Source organism: Balaenoptera musculus, chromosome 2 (assembly GCF_009873245.2).
Source record: "Balaenoptera musculus isolate JJ_BM4_2016_0621 chromosome 2, mBalMus1.pri.v3, whole genome shotgun sequence".
Lineage (NCBI taxonomy): Eukaryota > Metazoa > Chordata > Mammalia > Artiodactyla > Balaenopteridae > Balaenoptera > Balaenoptera musculus.
In genome coordinates, this window is record NC_045786.1 from 139,160,742 (window position 1) to 139,178,600 (window position 17,859).

The following is a 17,859-nucleotide window of genomic DNA, read 5'->3' on the forward strand; positions in this document are numbered from 1 at the left end:
ATCTGAATAAGACATGAATGATGAGGAGACGGCAACCCCACAAAGATCTGGGGGATGAGTGTTGCTGGCAGGAGGGAAGAGCGAGTGCCAAGAAAGTCCCTGGGGTGGAAGCAAGCCTGGATGGTCCAAAGGGCCAGGCAAGCTAGAATACTGTGAAGGAGGGCGAAAGTGATAAGGGAGGAGATTCAGGAGGAGGCAGGGGCCAGACCAGGCAGGACAGTGGTTCTTAACCCTGGTTGCAGGTTGAGTCATCGGGGAAAACAAACACAGCCAGGGTCCCATCCCCAGAGATCCTTATTAATTGATCTGAAGTGGGACCTGGGCACTCGTATGTTTTTAGGTTCCCCCAGGTGATTCTAATGTGCAGCCAGAGTTGAGAACCCTTCGTGTGGCACCTTGCAGGTTCTGTTCTAGTTGCAATGACAGCCACTAAAGTGGTGGTTCTCAAAGTGGGGTTCCAGGCCAGCAGCATCAGCATCGCCTAGGATCTTGATAGAAATGCAAATTATCAGGCTCTGCTCCCAGAGTTTGATGCAGTAAATCTAGGGTGGAGCCTGGTCAACTGTGTTTTAACAAGCCCTCCGGGTGAGTCTGATGCACACTGACCACTGCAGTAGAAGAAATGATAAAATGGGATTTCGGCTTTAGCAAGGCTAGCCTAAAAGAGTCTTTACTGGGGCAGCCGTGCTCTCCCAAGAGATTATCTTTCCCTTCTTGTTAAGGGCAACCCCATCCATATTAGTCTTGCCCTTCTCCTGAAATAGCAACCTTCAGCCAGGGGAGTTGAAAATCATTTGGCAAGAACACTTATTGAGGCTAAAGTCTTGAGTACCGGAAGGACTAGAGTTGGCTCGATTTATAGTTGAGGAAGCTGAGGCCCCGAGAATAGTCTTCTACCAGTCTTCCCCACTTTACCTGGAGGGTGTGATGTTAGCAGAGCCCCCGCCTCCACCACCTTCTAATTCAAGTCCCTACGTGTTGCCACCGGAACCTCTGTGATTTGATCATGCCAACTAGAAGCAAAGCGTTCGAGGGAGCTTTTAAGGAACCTCTTTGAATATAATTCGTTCAGGCCTTTGCACAGCTGCTGGGCTCTGTGAGCAAATGTTGGCTGCTGATATCTGGGGGGAACGACGCACTGTCTGCCGTGACCTTCCTTCCCCAGTGAGCTGCAGCGCCGACTGGCACTCTGGGACACACTGCTCTTCTCTGGGATAAGTTCCCAGACTCTCCTTGCTCAAGGTTGCGGCTGCCCCCACTTCCTGAGCCAGAGAGCAGACCAGGCAGGAGGGACTCTCTGCCCAAGAGCAGGGGTACGGCCAGCCCCTGGCTAGACCACGTGGCCAGACCATGACCCCATGCAGCTGGCCTTCCTGGAGGACGCAGGCTTCCCCTGCAGCCCTGACACAGAGGAAGTGCATCTGCTCACTTCCAGGATTCTGACCAGGGCCGCAGAGATTCCCAATCCAGCCTGAGAAAGCAGAACAGCCAATGGATGTTTGCTCCAATGGCTCAGAGTCCAAGTTTAGCGGCTTCCTCATGGCGTTGCAGCCCCACAAATATCCTCATGTGTCCAGAGAACAGGGGCCTACTTACCCGGAGGAGACTCAATAGGCCAAGCTTAGCCCTGGAAGAGGGACAAGGCAGTGATGGGAGAGACGCCAGGAGGTAAGAGCCTCCTCTCAGGGAGGTCACAGAATACAGAAGCTGTAAAGCACATGAAACCCCAGGCCAGGGCCTCCAGGTCCTGCATGCACCTGTGCCCTGATAGGTCTGAATGGCCCCAAATCCCAAAGCACCTGGACCCCCCAGCCCCATTCACCTCCGCCCCACTCTTTGGTCCTCCCAGAATTCTCTCTGCCATCACCAAAGCTGCTCCTTCTACTATGAGAATACAAACACAGACTGGGGACCCTGTAGCTATCAACAAGAACAATAACCTGGGGCTTCCCTGGTGGTGCAGTGGTTAAGAATCTGCCTGCCAATGCAGGGGACACAGGTTCGAGCCCTGGTCCGGGAAGATCCCACATGCCGTGGAGCAACTAAGCCCATGCGCCACAACTACTGAGCTTGCGCTCTAGAGCCCGTGAGCCACAACTACTGAGCCTGCATGCCACAACTACTGCTGCACACCTAGAGCCCATGCTCCACAGCAAGAGAAGCCACTGCAATGAGAAGCCTGCGCACCGCAACGAAGAGTAGCCCCCGCTCACTGCAACTAGAGAAAGCCTGTGCACAGCAACGAAGACCCAACACAGCCAAAAATAAATAAATAAATAAAATAAATTTTTTAAAAAAAGAACAATAATCTGTTATCTGCTGCTGGGGACCTTGTGCAGATCAGGGCTGGGGCTTCCTCCGTGGGGCAGGTGGGACTGATGAGGTGGCAGGACTCACCTGGTTCTTCTTCATGAACAGCTGCACAGTTTGCAGGTTCGTGCCATAGTCGGTCGACTGGGCCAGAGGCAGCCTCTCCTCCACCCAGAGCTGCGGAGACCAGAAGGCGGGGGACAGCTGACGACAATCACAGCCACCCTTTCCCCATCACTCACCGTGGGCCAGACAGAGCTCTGCTTACTGGGTCTCCCCAGCTCTTCCCAACACCCCATCAGGGTTTTGTAAAATGGGGGCATTTTGATATTTTGAACTGAGGTTCCAAATAACTTGCGCCTCGTCACTTGGAGGGAAGGCAACGTAGCTGGATCTCGAGCCCAAGTCTGCCTGGCCCCAAAGTCCACGAGCGAGCTACCATTCAAAAGGCACTGGCTTACACTGACGTTTAAGGTAGTCATCACGACCACCCTATGAGACAAGGCAGTGAGATGACCAGACGTCTGCTACCGAGAACTGGCCTGGGCCGCAGCCAGCTATCCCGATGACAGCTGCCGGCTCAGCCGCTGGGGGAGGGGGGGAGCTGCGGCCCACCCACCGTCTCATCCTCTAAGTCCCGGCTGATCTGCAGCTTGGCTCTGGATGATTCCAGCTGCTTCTTCCTCCTCCCCAAGGGCTCCAGAAGGTCCAGGAACCGCTTCTCGATGCTCAAGTCTTCATGCCCTGCCTCCTCTCCCAGCGAGGGCATCTGGGCAAACAGCTCCTCCAGCTCCACCTTCCGCACGTTCACTTGGTCCTCCACACGCTGGGCACAAGGGGACAGCGTCGGCACCAGCCCTGGCACCTGGGCAGCCCCTCGTCCACTTCATCGTGCAAATCCCGCCCATCCTCAAAGGCCTGGTTTGAGCTCAGCCTCCCCTAAGAAGTCTCCTTGGATTGCCCCCACCTCATCTTTTGCCCCTCTGAGCATCTGTCCTATACTTCTCATGGACACTTTTATTACCCCGCCTGGATCCCTCCCTGTCTTACCCATTGCAAAAGGGTAGGAGCTGGGCTGTGAACCAGGAGACCTGATGAAAGCCAGCCCAGCTAAGGGCACAGGAGGGTACTCCCTTTCAGGTTGCAGATTTGCTTCCAAGACCCCCTCCATTCCAACACCCTCAGTCTACAACCTGCTCACTTGCCTTCAGCTTAGCCAGCATCCTGTTGACGCTGGTCAGGTCCTTGCCCAGGTCGTCCGACCGTAGCTGGTCCTCCATGGCCCTGATCCACTTGTTGAGGTCGGCGTGGGTCTGCGAGCGCAGGTCAGAGCTCCTGGCGGCTGAGAGGTGCTGGGCCGTCTCCTGTGTGGTGGCCTGAAGCTCATCCCAGAGCCGGTGCAAGGCTTCCAGCCTCTGGGACACCAGGGCCGCAAACTGGGGCTTCTCCTCCATCAGCTGCTTTCCTTCCTGTGTGGGGAAGGAGAAGAGTTCACCCTCTGACCTTGGAGAGCCGCCTTGTTCCAGGTGGTTGCAAAGGGCTAACCGAGGGGAGGTCAGTGAGGCAAAGCATCTGCCTAGAATTCGGGTGAGGCTCGGCTGAAAGACTCTGCACCCCCAGAGTTATTTGCAGTAGAAGGTGGGACAGGGAGAGCGTGTCTGCGGCAAATGACTCAGGGAGACTGTAGCATAGGGAGCTGCAGACAAGAACCAGCTAGTACTAAAATTTTTTTTTTTTAATTTAAAAATATAAAAAGATTCAAGATCCACCCAGGTACAACAACCATGGAAACCTCCCTGTGAGTTTGTTTGTTTATTTATCGTGCCGCACAGCTTGCGGGATCTTAGCTCCTAGACCAGGGATTGAACCTGGGCCCTCAGCAGTGAAAGGGCAGAGTCCTAACCACAGGACTGCCAGGGAATTCCTTCACCCTCTCTTAATTGTCTTGCCAGAAGCTGTGCACTGACCTTCAGTGATATCTTTTAGTTGCTGAGTTTGTCTTATCTGGTTTTCACCCACATAAATGCATCTTTTTCGGAAGGTTACAGTATGAGATGATTTGGGCCTAGGAATACATACTTGCTAATAATAGTTAATATTTATTGAGTGCCTAATAATTGCCAAGTAATATTCTAAGTGCTTTAATGCTCATAACTCCCTCGGGTAGGTACTGTTATTATCCTCATTTTAGAGATGAAGAAACTGAGGCGCAGGGAGGTTGAGGAGTCAGCCTGGCTCAGAGCCTGCACCCTTAGCCACTATGGACACAGCCTTGTGTGGCCCCTAGTCCCGCTTTCTCCAGATAGCCACAGCAGGGCGGGGCAGAGGTACCTCCCTTTCTATTCCCAGATCTAACTCCAGCCACATTTTGACTTGGGCCCCTGGGCAAGCTTGTCACAGAGGGGACCCTTGGTATGAATGACCACTCCCTGGTGGTTCTGCCCATCCAAACAGTGAGGGTCAGTAGTCCCTGGCCCATTCTGCTCATCTCACATATTCCCCTGCCCCTGGGCAGGACAGCGCGGGGCCCTGGTGTGGATGATGGAAGGCAGACAGAGGTTACTGCCGTCCTGGCACTGAAAGCTGAGGCTCTGACTCTGTGTCCTCCGTGTCCTGGACTGTCCCCAGACTCAGGTGACCCAGAGGAGGCACCCATTCTGACCAGGCTTTATAAGACTGGACGTATCAGGAGCTCTGAAGGTTTAACTACTATTTGGAGAAGTTTTTCACGTCCAGGTTCTACACCGTCCAGCAAGCTGCGTGCCAGCGTCCATGCCCTGCGTGAAGCGCTGCTCAGGGAAGCATTCCGAGCAGAGAGCCCAAATGCTCGCTCTACTCACTGCGTCAATGTTCTCTAGCCACCCCTGGTGGGAAGCCAGCTCTGCCACGAACGCCTGGTGCTTCAGCCATTTGTTGTGAAGGTTTCGAGCGTCATCATAGGAGACATCCTGAGATGTCAGCAGCTTGTCATTGATCCAGAGAGTGAGCTGTGGGCAGAAAGAGTGGGTTCAGTGGTCCCCGAGTGTCCTTCTTTGGCCAGGGGCTCAGGGCAGGACTGCCGCCCACCTCTGGCTGCGGAAGAAGAGGGCCAAGGGGAGGAAGTAGGAACACAGCAGAGTACTCCCCTCCAACTCTGGATCCCTAACTCCCAGCACAGGAAACTTAACCTGCGTTGTCTCAGGGCTAAAATACAGGCACTACTGTGTCTTCCCCTCTAGAGTGTGTGCAGTATGACACCAGGTATATTTATACTTCTCTCCACATTTCCAGGACCGAGGACAGGGCCTGGCCTATTGCAGGAACTCAACAAGTGTTTACTGAATGGATGGATAAATTCACCCTTTGGCAGTAGGGGGAGAAATCATTAATAAACACGGAGAAAATGTTCTCTGAGGAAAAAGCCAAGGGCAGATCCTATCATTAACAATGAAGGAAGAACTGTGATGAGACTCTGATGTTTCCAAGATGTCCTGGCACCATACCAAGCCTGGGTGGTACCAAGGGCAGAGGTGGGTGAAGACAAAGTCATTTGGGTTGAGAGGAAAGGGGTATGAGGATGGAAGCAAGAAAGAAGTCAGGGAAAGCCCCATTCCACATGGAAGTACTGTTCACGGAAGGACCCAGGAGTGCAGGTTAAAGACCTTCCTGCACAGCTCTCCCCAGGCTGAGTGAGGACCTTCTGAGTCAGCAGTTCTCCAACCAGAAGCTTGGTTGAGAATGCTGTTCTTTCTCACCCCCTAAGTTCTGATTCATCTGGGCCCAAGTGGGGCCCAGGAGTCTGCATCTAACCAGAGCCAAGACTGGCTCCATAATTTGCAGGGCCTGGTGCAAAATGGACATGTTCAAAATTATTAAGAATTTCTCAGTGCTCTGTGACCACCTAGAGGGGTGGGAGGGAGGCGCAAGAGGGAGGGGATATGGGGATATATGTATACATATAGCTGATTCACTTTGTTATACAGCAGAAACTAACACAACACTGTAAAGCAATTATACTCCAAGAAAGATGTAAAAAAAAAAATTTTTTTGAAAGTAGAATCTGCTAAAGGAAAACTATATAAAAAAAAAAAAAAGAATTTCAAGATGGCAACAGGAGAGCATTAAACTAAGCATGGGGCCCTTGTAAGCACGGGGCCCCGTATGAATGCACAGGTCACGTGACTTTCAGGCCGACCCTGACCAGGGCCCTAGGTGACTCTAATACAGATAGTCCTCAGGCCACCTTTTGAGAAAGCCTGCCCTGGACTTGACAAATTAGAAGATATCTTTACAGATTTGAAAAAAAATTTGTGGAACCAAAGATTCTAGAGGATGAAGGACTTAAGCTGTCAAGTGCCCAGAGCTCCCCACTTATGGAATCCAGACTCCTGAGTTAGAAAGGACTTCCCACCTCTAGGACACTCTGCTTCTAGAAGGAATCTCCTGCAAAGTGGCCAGCCTGGCTGGAGCCTCACCTCCTGGCAGTTCTGCAGGAAGTTCTGGAGCTCCAGGTTGTCTCTCAGAAGGACCGAGGCCTCCTGGGCCTTCTCGTCATTCTTCCTGTGCCTGGAAGGGAAGCCGGAGCCACAGTCACGATGGTGCTGAGCGCTGTACCACCACCCTACCTGGCCCTGTGACCCTAGGGGCGGAGGGTACCTGTCCTCAATCAGCTGCACCTTCTCCTTGATCTTGTCTGAGTAGAGGTTCCCTTCAGCTACCAGCTGGTTTCCAGAGTCCACAGGACTCAAAACCTTATCCCGGTTGTTCTCCATAGACACCAAGAATTCCTCAAACTTCCGGATCCTGGCCTCTGCAGCTTCTAGGGAGTCTGGGGGCTCCAAGTGAGCCAGAGTATATTCCTGTTGAAGCAAGTTTCCAGAACAGGCATGAAGACAAGCTGAGGAGGCGGGGAGGGCACCTGCCAGCCAGGAGCACCGTGTGCAGCCGTGCACGTTACAGCATGAATGGCACCCCCTGGAGCTGTGCAAGGAAGAAGCTCCCTGGGTCTTGTTCCCCACCCCCACTCGGGGGCACCTGATCAACAGGGTGCCTAAAGCCACATGGAAGGGTAACCACCCAGGGAAAAATTCACTTCTCTAGCCTCTAACTGGCCCAAGAACAAGACGTAGTCTGGGACACGGGGCTGGAAAGGGCACATGATAAGGAACGAAGAGGACCGCTCCCCGACCTAGTGGCTAGAGAGAGTCCAAGAAAAGCATAGTTTGGTCCCTGAGCCCTGTTGCTGACTTACGACATAAATTCCCTGTTGCCCTGAGAGATGCCCCCTGGCCCCTGGCCCTGAACGCCTCGCCCTACCTGGTTGCTGAGGATGGCTTCAGCCTGCTTGGCATCTTTCTGGAACTCCTGGAAGCCGAGGCACTGGGTGAGGGCATGGCTGCGGCTCTCACACATCCGGTGCAGGGCATCCCAGCCCTTATCCAGGCCAGCCAGCCGCTGGCCCAGGAGCAGGTACTCCGGGTCCGTCTGGCCATGGATCACCTTCTCTCCGGATGCCTTGACCTGCTCGTAGCTCTTCTGGTGCCTGTCAATGTCGTCCCTGATGGCCGCGTGCTGCTGCAGGAGCTGCTCGGCCTCTGGGAGGGACTCGGGCATGTCCTTGGAGGCCACATCCTTCTGGGCCGTGGACAGCCAGGCCTGGAAGGCATCCAGATCCTGCAGGAAGGCCTGCAGCTGGCTGGCTTCCCCCAGCGAGGCCTCCTGGCTCTTCAGGGCTTGCTGCAGGGCCTGCCACAGCTCCTCCACGTACGCCTGCCGCTGGCCAATGTCCTTCTTCAGCTCAGGGTGTGACTCCATCAGCCGCCGCGACTCCTGCTCCAGGGCATCCACGCGGGCATGGATGGCGGCCACGTCACGCTCCAGCCCCGACAACTTGCGCTGGATGGCGATGACGCCCGCCAGGTCGCGGCCCAGGTCCCTTGTAGACTCCACCACCTTCGTCTTGTCCACCACCCACTTGCTGGTCTCCTCGCAGTCCACGCAGTAGCTGTGCACCCGGAGGGCCGAGTCCACAGCCTCCCGCCGTTCCAACACCACGGTCTGGAATTCCTGCCACCTGCCGGGGGAGGCGGGGGACACAGAGACACCCTCTTCCTTAACACATCCCACAGGGTGTCCCTTCCAGATTTGGAAGGGACACCAGATTTCCCTTCCAGAGTCTCCCCTGACAGGCCTTGCATGCTGAAAAAAGTCATCTATCCAACCAGCTGTTATGTGTCAAATACATTTATCCAATTTTACTCAAGACAACATAACTGCCAATCAGAGCTTTCCAACAGCAGGAGGTGAGCTGTGATGTTATTCCAACCATCGGTAAAGGAACATGATGCTCTGTACGTAAGCTCTATATGCAGTTGAATTTCAGGCAAACGTACAGTTTCCCCAGAGTTTGAAAGCTATAAGCATACCTTGTTTTATCGTGCTTTGCTTTACTGTGCTTCACAGATATTACAGGGTTTTTTTGTTTTTGTTGTTTACAAATTGAAGGTCTGTAGCGACCTTTTGTTGAAAAATCTGTCACTGGCATTTTTCCAACAACATTTGCTCACCTCATGTCTCTGTACTACTTTTTGGTAGGTATTGCAATATCAAACTTTTGCATTATTATATTTGTATGGTGATTTGTGGGCAGTGATCTTTGATGTTACTATTGCAAAAAGATTATGACTCATTGAAAGCTCAGATGATGACTAGCATTTTTTAGCGATAAAGTATTTTTAAATTAAGGTATGTACATTGTTTTTCTAGGCATCATGCTGTTGCACACTTAATAGACTACAGTATACTGTAAACAACTTTTATATGCACTGGGAAACCCCCCAAATTTGTGTGACTCGCTTTATTTTGCTATTTGCTTTATTGGGGTGATCTGCAACTGAACCCACAATATCTCCAAGGTATACCTGTAATGAAAATAATTAGAAACCTCCCATTATCAACCTCAAGAATGCTTTAGGACATAGGGTCCCAGCTCCCCAGAGGAAGCACACAGATGCCTAAGACCAGGTTCCAAGTGCCCAGGGCCTAAGAAAAGCCACCATGGTTCTAAAACAAAAGAGTCCTGGTGAAGAGAAGGAAAAGGAAGAGGAAGGGGGAAGGAGAAGCTGGGATTATAATTAAAACATCATCTTAACCTTCATGTGCAATCTGGAATGAAACTGGGGAGGGTGCAGATGTCGGATAGATGTCCTGGGGTTGGTCTGCAGCCCACAGTAAGCTTCTTCTAAAGAGCTGCCCATTAGCCTGGGCCCAGACCACCAGGGACACCTCCCGCGGACCCAGGTTTACTCATCCTGCATCACCGTGATCTAGATGCACACGAGAGTATACTGAACACACATTCGTTAATTGAGCCTAACTCTCTTGAATATCCACAATGTATAAGCATTATGTTAGCCTTTGGGAGGATATAGTCATAGCTAGGCTTTGCTCCATGGAGTGTACGGTTTAGAGAGAAATTAAGACAAACTCACCAAAAAAACGATAGTATAAAATACTACGTACATAGCGCATACCAGGCAGAGAGGACTAAGGGAGCTGTGAGGAGGGATAATAGCAATCTCATGGTGGTCATCTGAGCTGTATGTGAACGGGCAAACCTCCAGTGCCTCCACAGGAGTGATCTATTTAAGGATGGGGCTCCGAGTAGCTCGCTCAGCTTTGCAGTCCCAGCACCGGGGGATGGAGGTGGAGGCAGGAGGCAGATGGGCTGGGCAGAGCACACTGCGGGCATTCCTAGGGTGACCGTGGCCGCTAGTCTGGGGGTGGAAGACAGGCCTGCAAACAGAAGTGGGAGATAGGCCGGGAAGGATCGGGAATTCCGAGAGAGAGAGAGAGAGAGAGAGAGAGGGAGAAAGAGCCCAGAGGAAGGATCGGGAATTCCAGGAAGGAGAGGAGGGAGAGTCCAGACGTGAAGTCCCTCAACTCTGGGTAGTTCTGTGCCTGGTGCACAGATGCTGCTGAGGTTGGACCTCAAGGGAAGGGAGCAGAAGATTTCCTCCAAGGTGGTCTGAAACCACTGTGAAAGGATAGCGAGGCACTCCTGGGCTGTGAGCTCTCCTGGCTCCGTCCAGAAGCCACAGGAGAGGGTCTGGTGGTGCCCCTGGGCAAGTGGCTCCACGGCGATTTTCCAGACTTTTCCTGGTGTGGCCTCACCGCAGCCACCAGGCAGAGCCCACACAGGGGACAGGGTGAGGTTTGGGTCTAGTCTGCCTCCGAAACCCACCTTCCCCTCCACTGCACCATGTCCAAAAGGGAGGCAGTTGATAGAACTGTTCTAGGCAGCACTGGCCAGACCATGTCAGGAGTCCAGGTTTGGTCCTGGGCCCAAGATTGTTAAGAAAATGTTGGTCAACTAGAATGCACGTGGTGGGAGGTAATCACACATTCAGTAAGTGTTTGAATGACTCATAGGTGCCAAGCCTGGCAGAAGATATTTCAGTTTTGTCCCCGCTCACTCATTCACTGTGTTATATCACACAACTACCAAGTGCCTTGTGCCAGGCCCCGTTCAAGGCTCTGGGCATGTAGCAACGAACAAAGCAAAGTGCTCTCATTCGAGTGGGCAGAGACAAACAAGTCTTTAATCCATCAGGTGGTGACAAGTACAATGGAAAAAACGAAAGCAAGATAACAGGATCGAGGCAGAGGAGCTGGATGGGAAGGAGGTAGTGGTACTTTGAATGGGGTGGACAGTGTGGGCTGCTCCAAGAAGCTGACACGTGAGCTGAGATCTGAGCGAGGGACTAAGGCAAGTGGGTATTGGGGAAAAGAATATTCTGAACAGAGGGAACCTCAGACAGCAAAATGCTTGGCGCTCAGAGCACTGTGGACAATACGTAAAGATACTGCTCTTCATTCGCTTACAGTCTAGTAGAAAAGTTCTTCAGGACAAAAGTAATTATAATACAAGGTAGAATGTGAAGCTCTAAGCCAGTCAAGGGAGGGAAAGATACTTTTTCATCCTGGAAACTGGGAAGGAGAGGAACCTGGACTCGCCTAAAAACAAGCATGGTTTAGACTACGTAGTTGGAGGAGGATGCATTCTGTAGAGAGAACAGCAGCGACTTGGAGGCAGGACTGTGGATGGGGTGAAGAATGACAACTGTCTTTAAAAATACTTGAAGAGCTATCATGTGGAAGAAGAATCAGGGTAAGTTTCGTTATCTCTAACGGGCAGAGCCCGAATTTCAAGGAGGCAGATTTCCACTCACGATGAGATCAAACTTTCTACCCAAAAGGGGCTGCTCCCAAATGGGATGGGCTACACGGGGACGGGGCGAGCTCCCTATGCTTGGAATGTTTGTGCAGGATGCAGGCTGTCTGGGGTACACGGCTCAGGTACCTTTCAACACTCAGATGTCATGGAAAACCATTTTACCTTTTCACACCTCGGGTTCTCTCTCACCTGAGGATGACAAGTATCTTGGTGTGTTCCACTTAGGATGGTGTATGGCTTAGAGGTCTGTGAGATCATTCTCTGACTATAACTCATCAAAGCAGCAGATGTACTAGCTGACAAGTTCTTCCTGTGTGTCGTGCACATGCACACACATACATGCACGCACACGCATCCCGTTACCTCCAAACCTAAAGAAGAACAAGGAGGCATGCTCCTCCTCTGCATAAACCTTAGATTACAGAGGACCCTCCTGGACTACAGTCCCCTTCTTTGGATGCTGAGATAATCTAGTGGCTCCAAAGTCACCCCGTGCCTCCTCTTAAGCCCCCACTGTGCTGCTCCTTTTCTTTACAGCTGAGTCTTCCCCAACCCCACCTCCCAGGTTGCCTCGGGCAGAGCAGGGCTCAGGCACAAGTGTGGGGAGAGGGACCCGGGTAGTGGGGAGATGGTGAACACGTCCCACTGTGCGTGTAGGACCCAGGGTAACAAACAGAACACAGGCGCATGCTCTGTCCTCAGAGACCCTCAAGGAACTCGTGGCAATTACACCCTGTACTGAAAGCAGCCCCTCTCCAAAGGCTCCTTAGGGCCTGTTTTTTGTTCTGGCCACGAAGCGTGCTCAAGGCTTCCTGCTAATTCTCCTCTTCATTCAAACCAGTCTCATTACCAATGCTACATTTTGGTGCAAGCAGGAGCTTTTTTTTTTTAAACATCTTTATTGAAGTATAACTGCCTTACAATAGTGTGTTAGCTTCTGCTTTATAACAAAGTTAATCAGTTATACATATACAATATGTTCCCATATCTCTTCCCTCTTGCATCTCCCTCCCTCCCACCCTCCCCATCCCACCCCTCTAGGTGGTCACAAAGCACCGAGCTGATCTCCCTGTGCTATGCGGCTGCTTCCCACTAGCTATCTATTTTACATTTGGTAGTGTATATATGTCCATGACACTCTCTCACCCTGTCACATCTCACCCCTCCCCCTCCCCATATCCTCAAGTCCATTCTCTAGTAGGTCTGTGTCTTTATTCCCGTCTTGCCACTAGGTTCTTCATGGCTTTTTTTTCCCTTAGATTCCGTATATATGTGTTAGCATACTGTATTTGTTTTTCTCTTTCTGACTTACTTCACTCTGTATGACAGACTCTAACTCCATCCACCTCATTACAAATACCTCCATTTCATTTCTTTTTATGGCTGAGTAATATTCCATTGTATATATGTGCCACATCTTCTTTATCCATTCATCTGTCGATGGACCTTTAGGTTGCTTCCATGTCCTGGCTATTGTAAATAGAGCTGCAATGAACATTTTGGTACATGACTCTTTTTGAACTATGGTTTTCTCAGGGTATATGCCCAGTAGTGGGATTGCTGGATCGTATGGTAGTTCTATTTGTAGTTTTTTAAGGAACCTCCATACTGTTCTCCATAGTGGCTGTATCAATTTACATTCCCACCAACAGTGCAAGAGAGTTCCCTTTCCTCCACACCCTCTCCAGCATTTATTGTTTCTAGATTTTTTGATGATGGCCATTCTGACCGGTGTGAGATGATATCTCATTGTAGTTTTGATTTGCATTTCTCTAATGATTAATGATGTTGAGCATTCTTTCATGTGTCTGTAGGCCATCTGTATATCTTCTTTGGAGAAATGTCTATTTAGGTCTTCTGCCCATTTTTGGATTGGGTTGTTCATTTTTTTGTTATTGAGCTGCATGAGCTGCTTGTAAATCTTGGAGATTAACCCTTTGTCAGTTGCTTCATTTGCAAATATTTTCTCCCATTCTGATGGTTGTCTTTTGGTCTTGTTTATGGTTTCCTTTGCTGTGCAAAAGCTTTTAAGTTTCATTAGGTCCCATTTGTTTATTTGTGTTCTTATTTCCATTTCTCTGGGAGCTGGGTCAAAAAGAATCTTGCTGTGATGTATGTCATAGAATGTTCTGCCTATGTTTTCCTCTAAGAGTTTGATAGTGTCTGGTCTTACACTTAGGTCTTTAATCCATTTTGAGTTTATTTTTGTGCATGGTGTCAGGGAGTGTTCTAATTTCATACTTTTACATGTATCTGTCCAATTTTCCCAGCACCACTTATTGAAGAGGCTGTCTTTTCTCCACTGTATATGCTTGCCTCCTTTATCAAAGATAAGGTGACCATATGTGCGTGGGTTTATCTCTGGGCTTTCTATCCTGTTCCATTGATGTATATTTCTGTTTTTGTGCCAGTACCAAACTGTCTTGATTACTGTAGCTTTGTAATATAGTCTGAAGTCAGGGAGCCTGATTCCCCCAGCTGCAGGAGCTTTTTTTAATGCACAGTACTTAAGAGGTCTCAGAAAGCAATCTTCCCTGCCTAAGAACGTCCGGGGAAATGTGACATGAGTACCACATGGCCTGATTCTAACTATGGATGCACTCAGGACATTCGCTCCATCACTCAGCACATGCCCGCCCCAGGCACAACATTCACAGCTCTGTGAACAGGTCTCTCTCCCTCCCTGGGCTGGTCACCACACAGGTCTCTCCTCCTTGCTGCTAAAGCTCCAGTGTCAGAAGGAGACTTTGTCTGAGTGAGGCAAGAGCTCTGAGGGTACAAACCTGGCAGTGCATAGCAGGCATCCTGACTTCTGGGCCACACCCCCAAGCCTCTGTCAGGTGTCAGGAAAAGAAGCCCCTAGCCCCAAGCCCTACCCACACCCCACCTGGTATTCAGGTGGTCCTGGCACTTCTTCACTTCCCCACTGCGTGGGTGGCTACTCTCTACCAGGCTGTTGGCAGCAAGGTTCACGCCATCAATCTGAGCCATCAAAGTCTTCATCTCCTGGTCCAGGATATCAAACCTGATGTGGACAGAGAAAATGAGGATTGGTAAGGCAGCAGTGGCCGGTCTCCGGTACCTGTAGCTCTTGCTTTCTCCTTCCACCTCCTAAATACATTGACCAGGTAAGAGGGGAGAAAGGTGGGCTGACACACTCTATTTTCTGGTTCATGGGTCCAGTTTCATGGTTTAGCATTTCCTGGGTCAGGCTGGGAGAGAACTGGTTACTTATAAGACAATTGGCTAAACAGAGAGGTTTATGGGAAAATGAGGTGTAGGAGGTGTTAATCGCCACAGAGACTACCTGCCATGCCTCCACTGCCCGAGCTGCTGCTCATGGACCCTAATTCAACTGCCTTGACACCTGGACCTGAAGGCTACCTCCCCAGCCAGGTGCTCCGTCCCTGGGTAGGAGAAGGCAGAGCTGCCGAGGGGAGGGTCACTGTGTGGTTATGAAAGCTGACTCTTCTGAGATAAGAGCCCAGGTCCCTCCAGCATTGGCGTGGGACCACCTTGGCATGATCGAGGAGTGACTTCTTTTCCTCAGCTCCTTGGATTCTGTACTCAGGATGATGGGATGCCACACAGACTGGGGGGCACGCCCTCCCATGCCAGAGTGCTGATGGAATCGGAATAATGGAAATGAGAGTGGCCTTGCAGACTGGTGATTTACAAACTGGTCTCTGTGGCCCCTCGGGGTTCTGTGGTCCCTCGGGGTTCTGTGGTTTAGGGACTGCCAAAGAAAGCTAGAGCTTGTGGGGTCCAGCCTCTCGCACCCCCTTCACCACAACCACTCCACTTTCCACCGTGTTATATGTCAGGGGTTCCAGATACCATTCATTTGAACCAAGGCTGCTGTAGCTGAAAAGTCCTCCAACACCTGGACCAGAAAGAGCCCCTTTGTCTTATTTTGAGGAAGGTCCCAGGGGGTGAAGTACCAAGCGCCACAGAGCCAGATTAGAACTCGTGACTCTCAGTGCCTGGCCTCTGTGATCAAGGGCATCCTATGGCCTCTCAAAGAGACCTTTGTTGATCTGAAGGCCGTTCCAGCACTAGGAGCACAGACCGCGTAGGGGGAGGCTACAGGGAAGGGCCGGCCCTGACCTGTGCTGCACGACCTCCAGGTCCTCCAGCGTGTCTGGGATGTCCATCTGGGCCAGCCACTTCCCCTTCTCGCCCATCCACAGTTCACAGGCATCCGTCTCCCCAAACACCGTGTACAGGTCCAGGGCATCCTGCAGCCTCTGCCGACGTATGTCCGCTTGGGCCACCACCTGCTGGTAGAGATCCCGGAGGGCCTGCAGCCGGTTGGTCACATCTGGGGAATCCCGAAACTCTTGGGGGAACCCCTGGGCCTGCTGTTCCAGATGCTCCATCACCCCGTGGCTCTCCTCTAGCTCCTCCAGAAAGTCCTTGTGCTTCTTCCCCAGGGCCTGTGTGGCCCCTTCATCCTGCCCCACATCTTCTCCCGAGAGCAGCCGGTGGGCATCTTGCAGCCAGGCCTTCAGATCGTCTGCATCACCCTGGAACTGAAAGAAGTTCTCAGCGTCCTGGAGGTTCTTCTTGCGGAAGGCAGCCAGCTCCTTCAGCTGGTTCCACTGGGCAGACACCTCCTTGATCTGGGCCTCGATCTGCGGGTGCCCGAACTGCTTGCGTGCAACCATGCCCTCAGCCTCCTGGAAGATCTGGTCCAGGTGGGCGTCCAGCCCGCGCAGCTCGTCCTCGAAGGCCTTGTGCTTGCGCTGCAGGATGAGCACGCTGGTCAGGTCCTTGCCATAGTCCAGAGAGGAGTAAATCTGCTCCTTCTCCTTGATCCAGCTCTCGGCCTCATCCATCTCCCAGAAGAACTTCCAGAGCCGCTTGGACTGCTCCAGCTGGGCCTTGCGTCCGGCTGCCGTGTTGCTCAGCTCCTCGAAGCACTGCTCCAGGTGGCTGACACGGTCCCGGATGACCTGGGGGTCGCAAGGCTGGTACCCTGGGAGGAATGGGAGGAGGGAGGACAAAAAGGGTAAGGGCTTCATCTGAAGGGCAACCTTCAGATCAGGTGCCAGGCTAGGACCATGTCACCTAGAACCTGCCATCTCACTGGGGCTTTGGGATTGGACGCAGGGGATCCTAGTTTCCAGTTGCTTAGAGGACAGGCTTTTAATTAGTTCTTTTTAATGAATTCCCACTAAAACTTCAGGAATAGGAGAGGTTAAAAGTTGGGTCAACTCTCAGTAGAAATGCACAATGTAAAATTATTTTAAAAAAGAACCAGGCACAGGGGGGTTCCCTGGTGGCGCAGTGGTTGAGAATCTGCCTGCCAATGCAGGGGACATGGGTTCGAGCCCTGGTCTGGGAAGATCCCACATGCCGTGGAGCAACTAAGCCCGTGAGCCACAACTACTGAGCCTGTGCGTCTGGAGCCTGTGCTCTGCAACAAGAGAGGCCGCAACAGTGAGAGGCCCACGCACTGCGATGAAGAGTGGCCCCCGCTCGCCACAACTAGAGAAAGCCCTCGCACAGAAACGAAGACCCAACACACCCAAAAATAAATTAAAAAAAAAAAAAAAAAGATCTCACCTCCATGTTCATACAGTACTATTTAAAAAAAAAAAAAAAAAAAGAACCAGGCACAAATTTCAAGATGATTCTTCAAAGAGGCAGTGGGGGTCACCTATCTAAGACCAGAAGCTATAAACCTAAATTGTCTCTGCCATAACTTGAACTAGCAGAGAGAATGAAAGATGGAGGGTGCCTTCGTGGTTCTTATAAACCCTTCTGATTATAGATGGCCAAAGCAGTTGCCTGCCCTCTGGAGAATTTTGCTATCCCTCAGACTTCTTTCTTGCACCATTAGTTGATGAAAGAGGCAGAATTCTACAACTAGATTTATCCAAGCTGGGGTGCTGGAGTGCTGAGCCAGAGGCCTCAACAGGAAAACACCTGTGGCCTCACCTGGCTCCTCAGTGAACTGAAGAGTGGCTGTGGTGATGGCCTTCACTTTGTCCCCTTGGATGGCGATGTCAGCCTCCATCAACTTGTGCTTTTGTAACAAGTCCTCGACCTCCAACAAGTGCTTCCCGAACTCGGCAGACAAGAGGTGAGCCTGGCAAAGAGGACAGATAAGGTAGAGGGAGCGAGGAGAGGTGAAGAAACCCACACGCTAGGAGAAGACCCCTCTGAAGGGAGCGTTCGTGGCGTGTTGGGACCAGGATGAGTCAGATGCAGCTGGAAAACGGCTGCTGCTCAGCGGGAAAGCAGCTACAGAGCAGGAGTTCCCACTGGGGGTGCCCATTAAAATCATTCAGGGAGCACCATTCAGGAGCTCAAGCCCTACACTCAATCTC

At 51.5% G+C, this 17,859-nt stretch overlaps 1 protein-coding gene across 6 annotated transcripts in view; it reads right to left on the reverse strand.

The window, feature by feature from the left end:
• Window positions 1-17,859, reverse strand: part of SPTB (spectrin beta, erythrocytic) — a 125,230-nt gene that overhangs the window by 26,196 nt on the left and 81,175 nt on the right. For all 6 annotated transcript variants that reach the window (XM_036841175.1, XM_036841176.1, XM_036841174.1 and 3 more), the window contains 10 exons: window positions 17,468-17,618; window positions 15,632-16,502; window positions 14,412-14,549; window positions 7,606-8,362; window positions 6,946-7,148; window positions 6,765-6,855; window positions 5,151-5,297; window positions 3,516-3,779; window positions 2,930-3,136; window positions 2,398-2,487 (listed from right to left, as the gene is read on the reverse strand). In XM_036841175.1, the coding sequence (XP_036697070.1) occupies window positions 2,398-2,487; window positions 2,930-3,136; window positions 3,516-3,779; window positions 5,151-5,297; window positions 6,765-6,855; window positions 6,946-7,148; window positions 7,606-8,362; window positions 14,412-14,549; window positions 15,632-16,502; window positions 17,468-17,618 (2,919 nt within the window). The remainder of the gene's footprint in view (window positions 1-2,397; window positions 2,488-2,929; window positions 3,137-3,515; window positions 3,780-5,150; window positions 5,298-6,764; window positions 6,856-6,945; window positions 7,149-7,605; window positions 8,363-14,411; window positions 14,550-15,631; window positions 16,503-17,467; window positions 17,619-17,859) is intronic.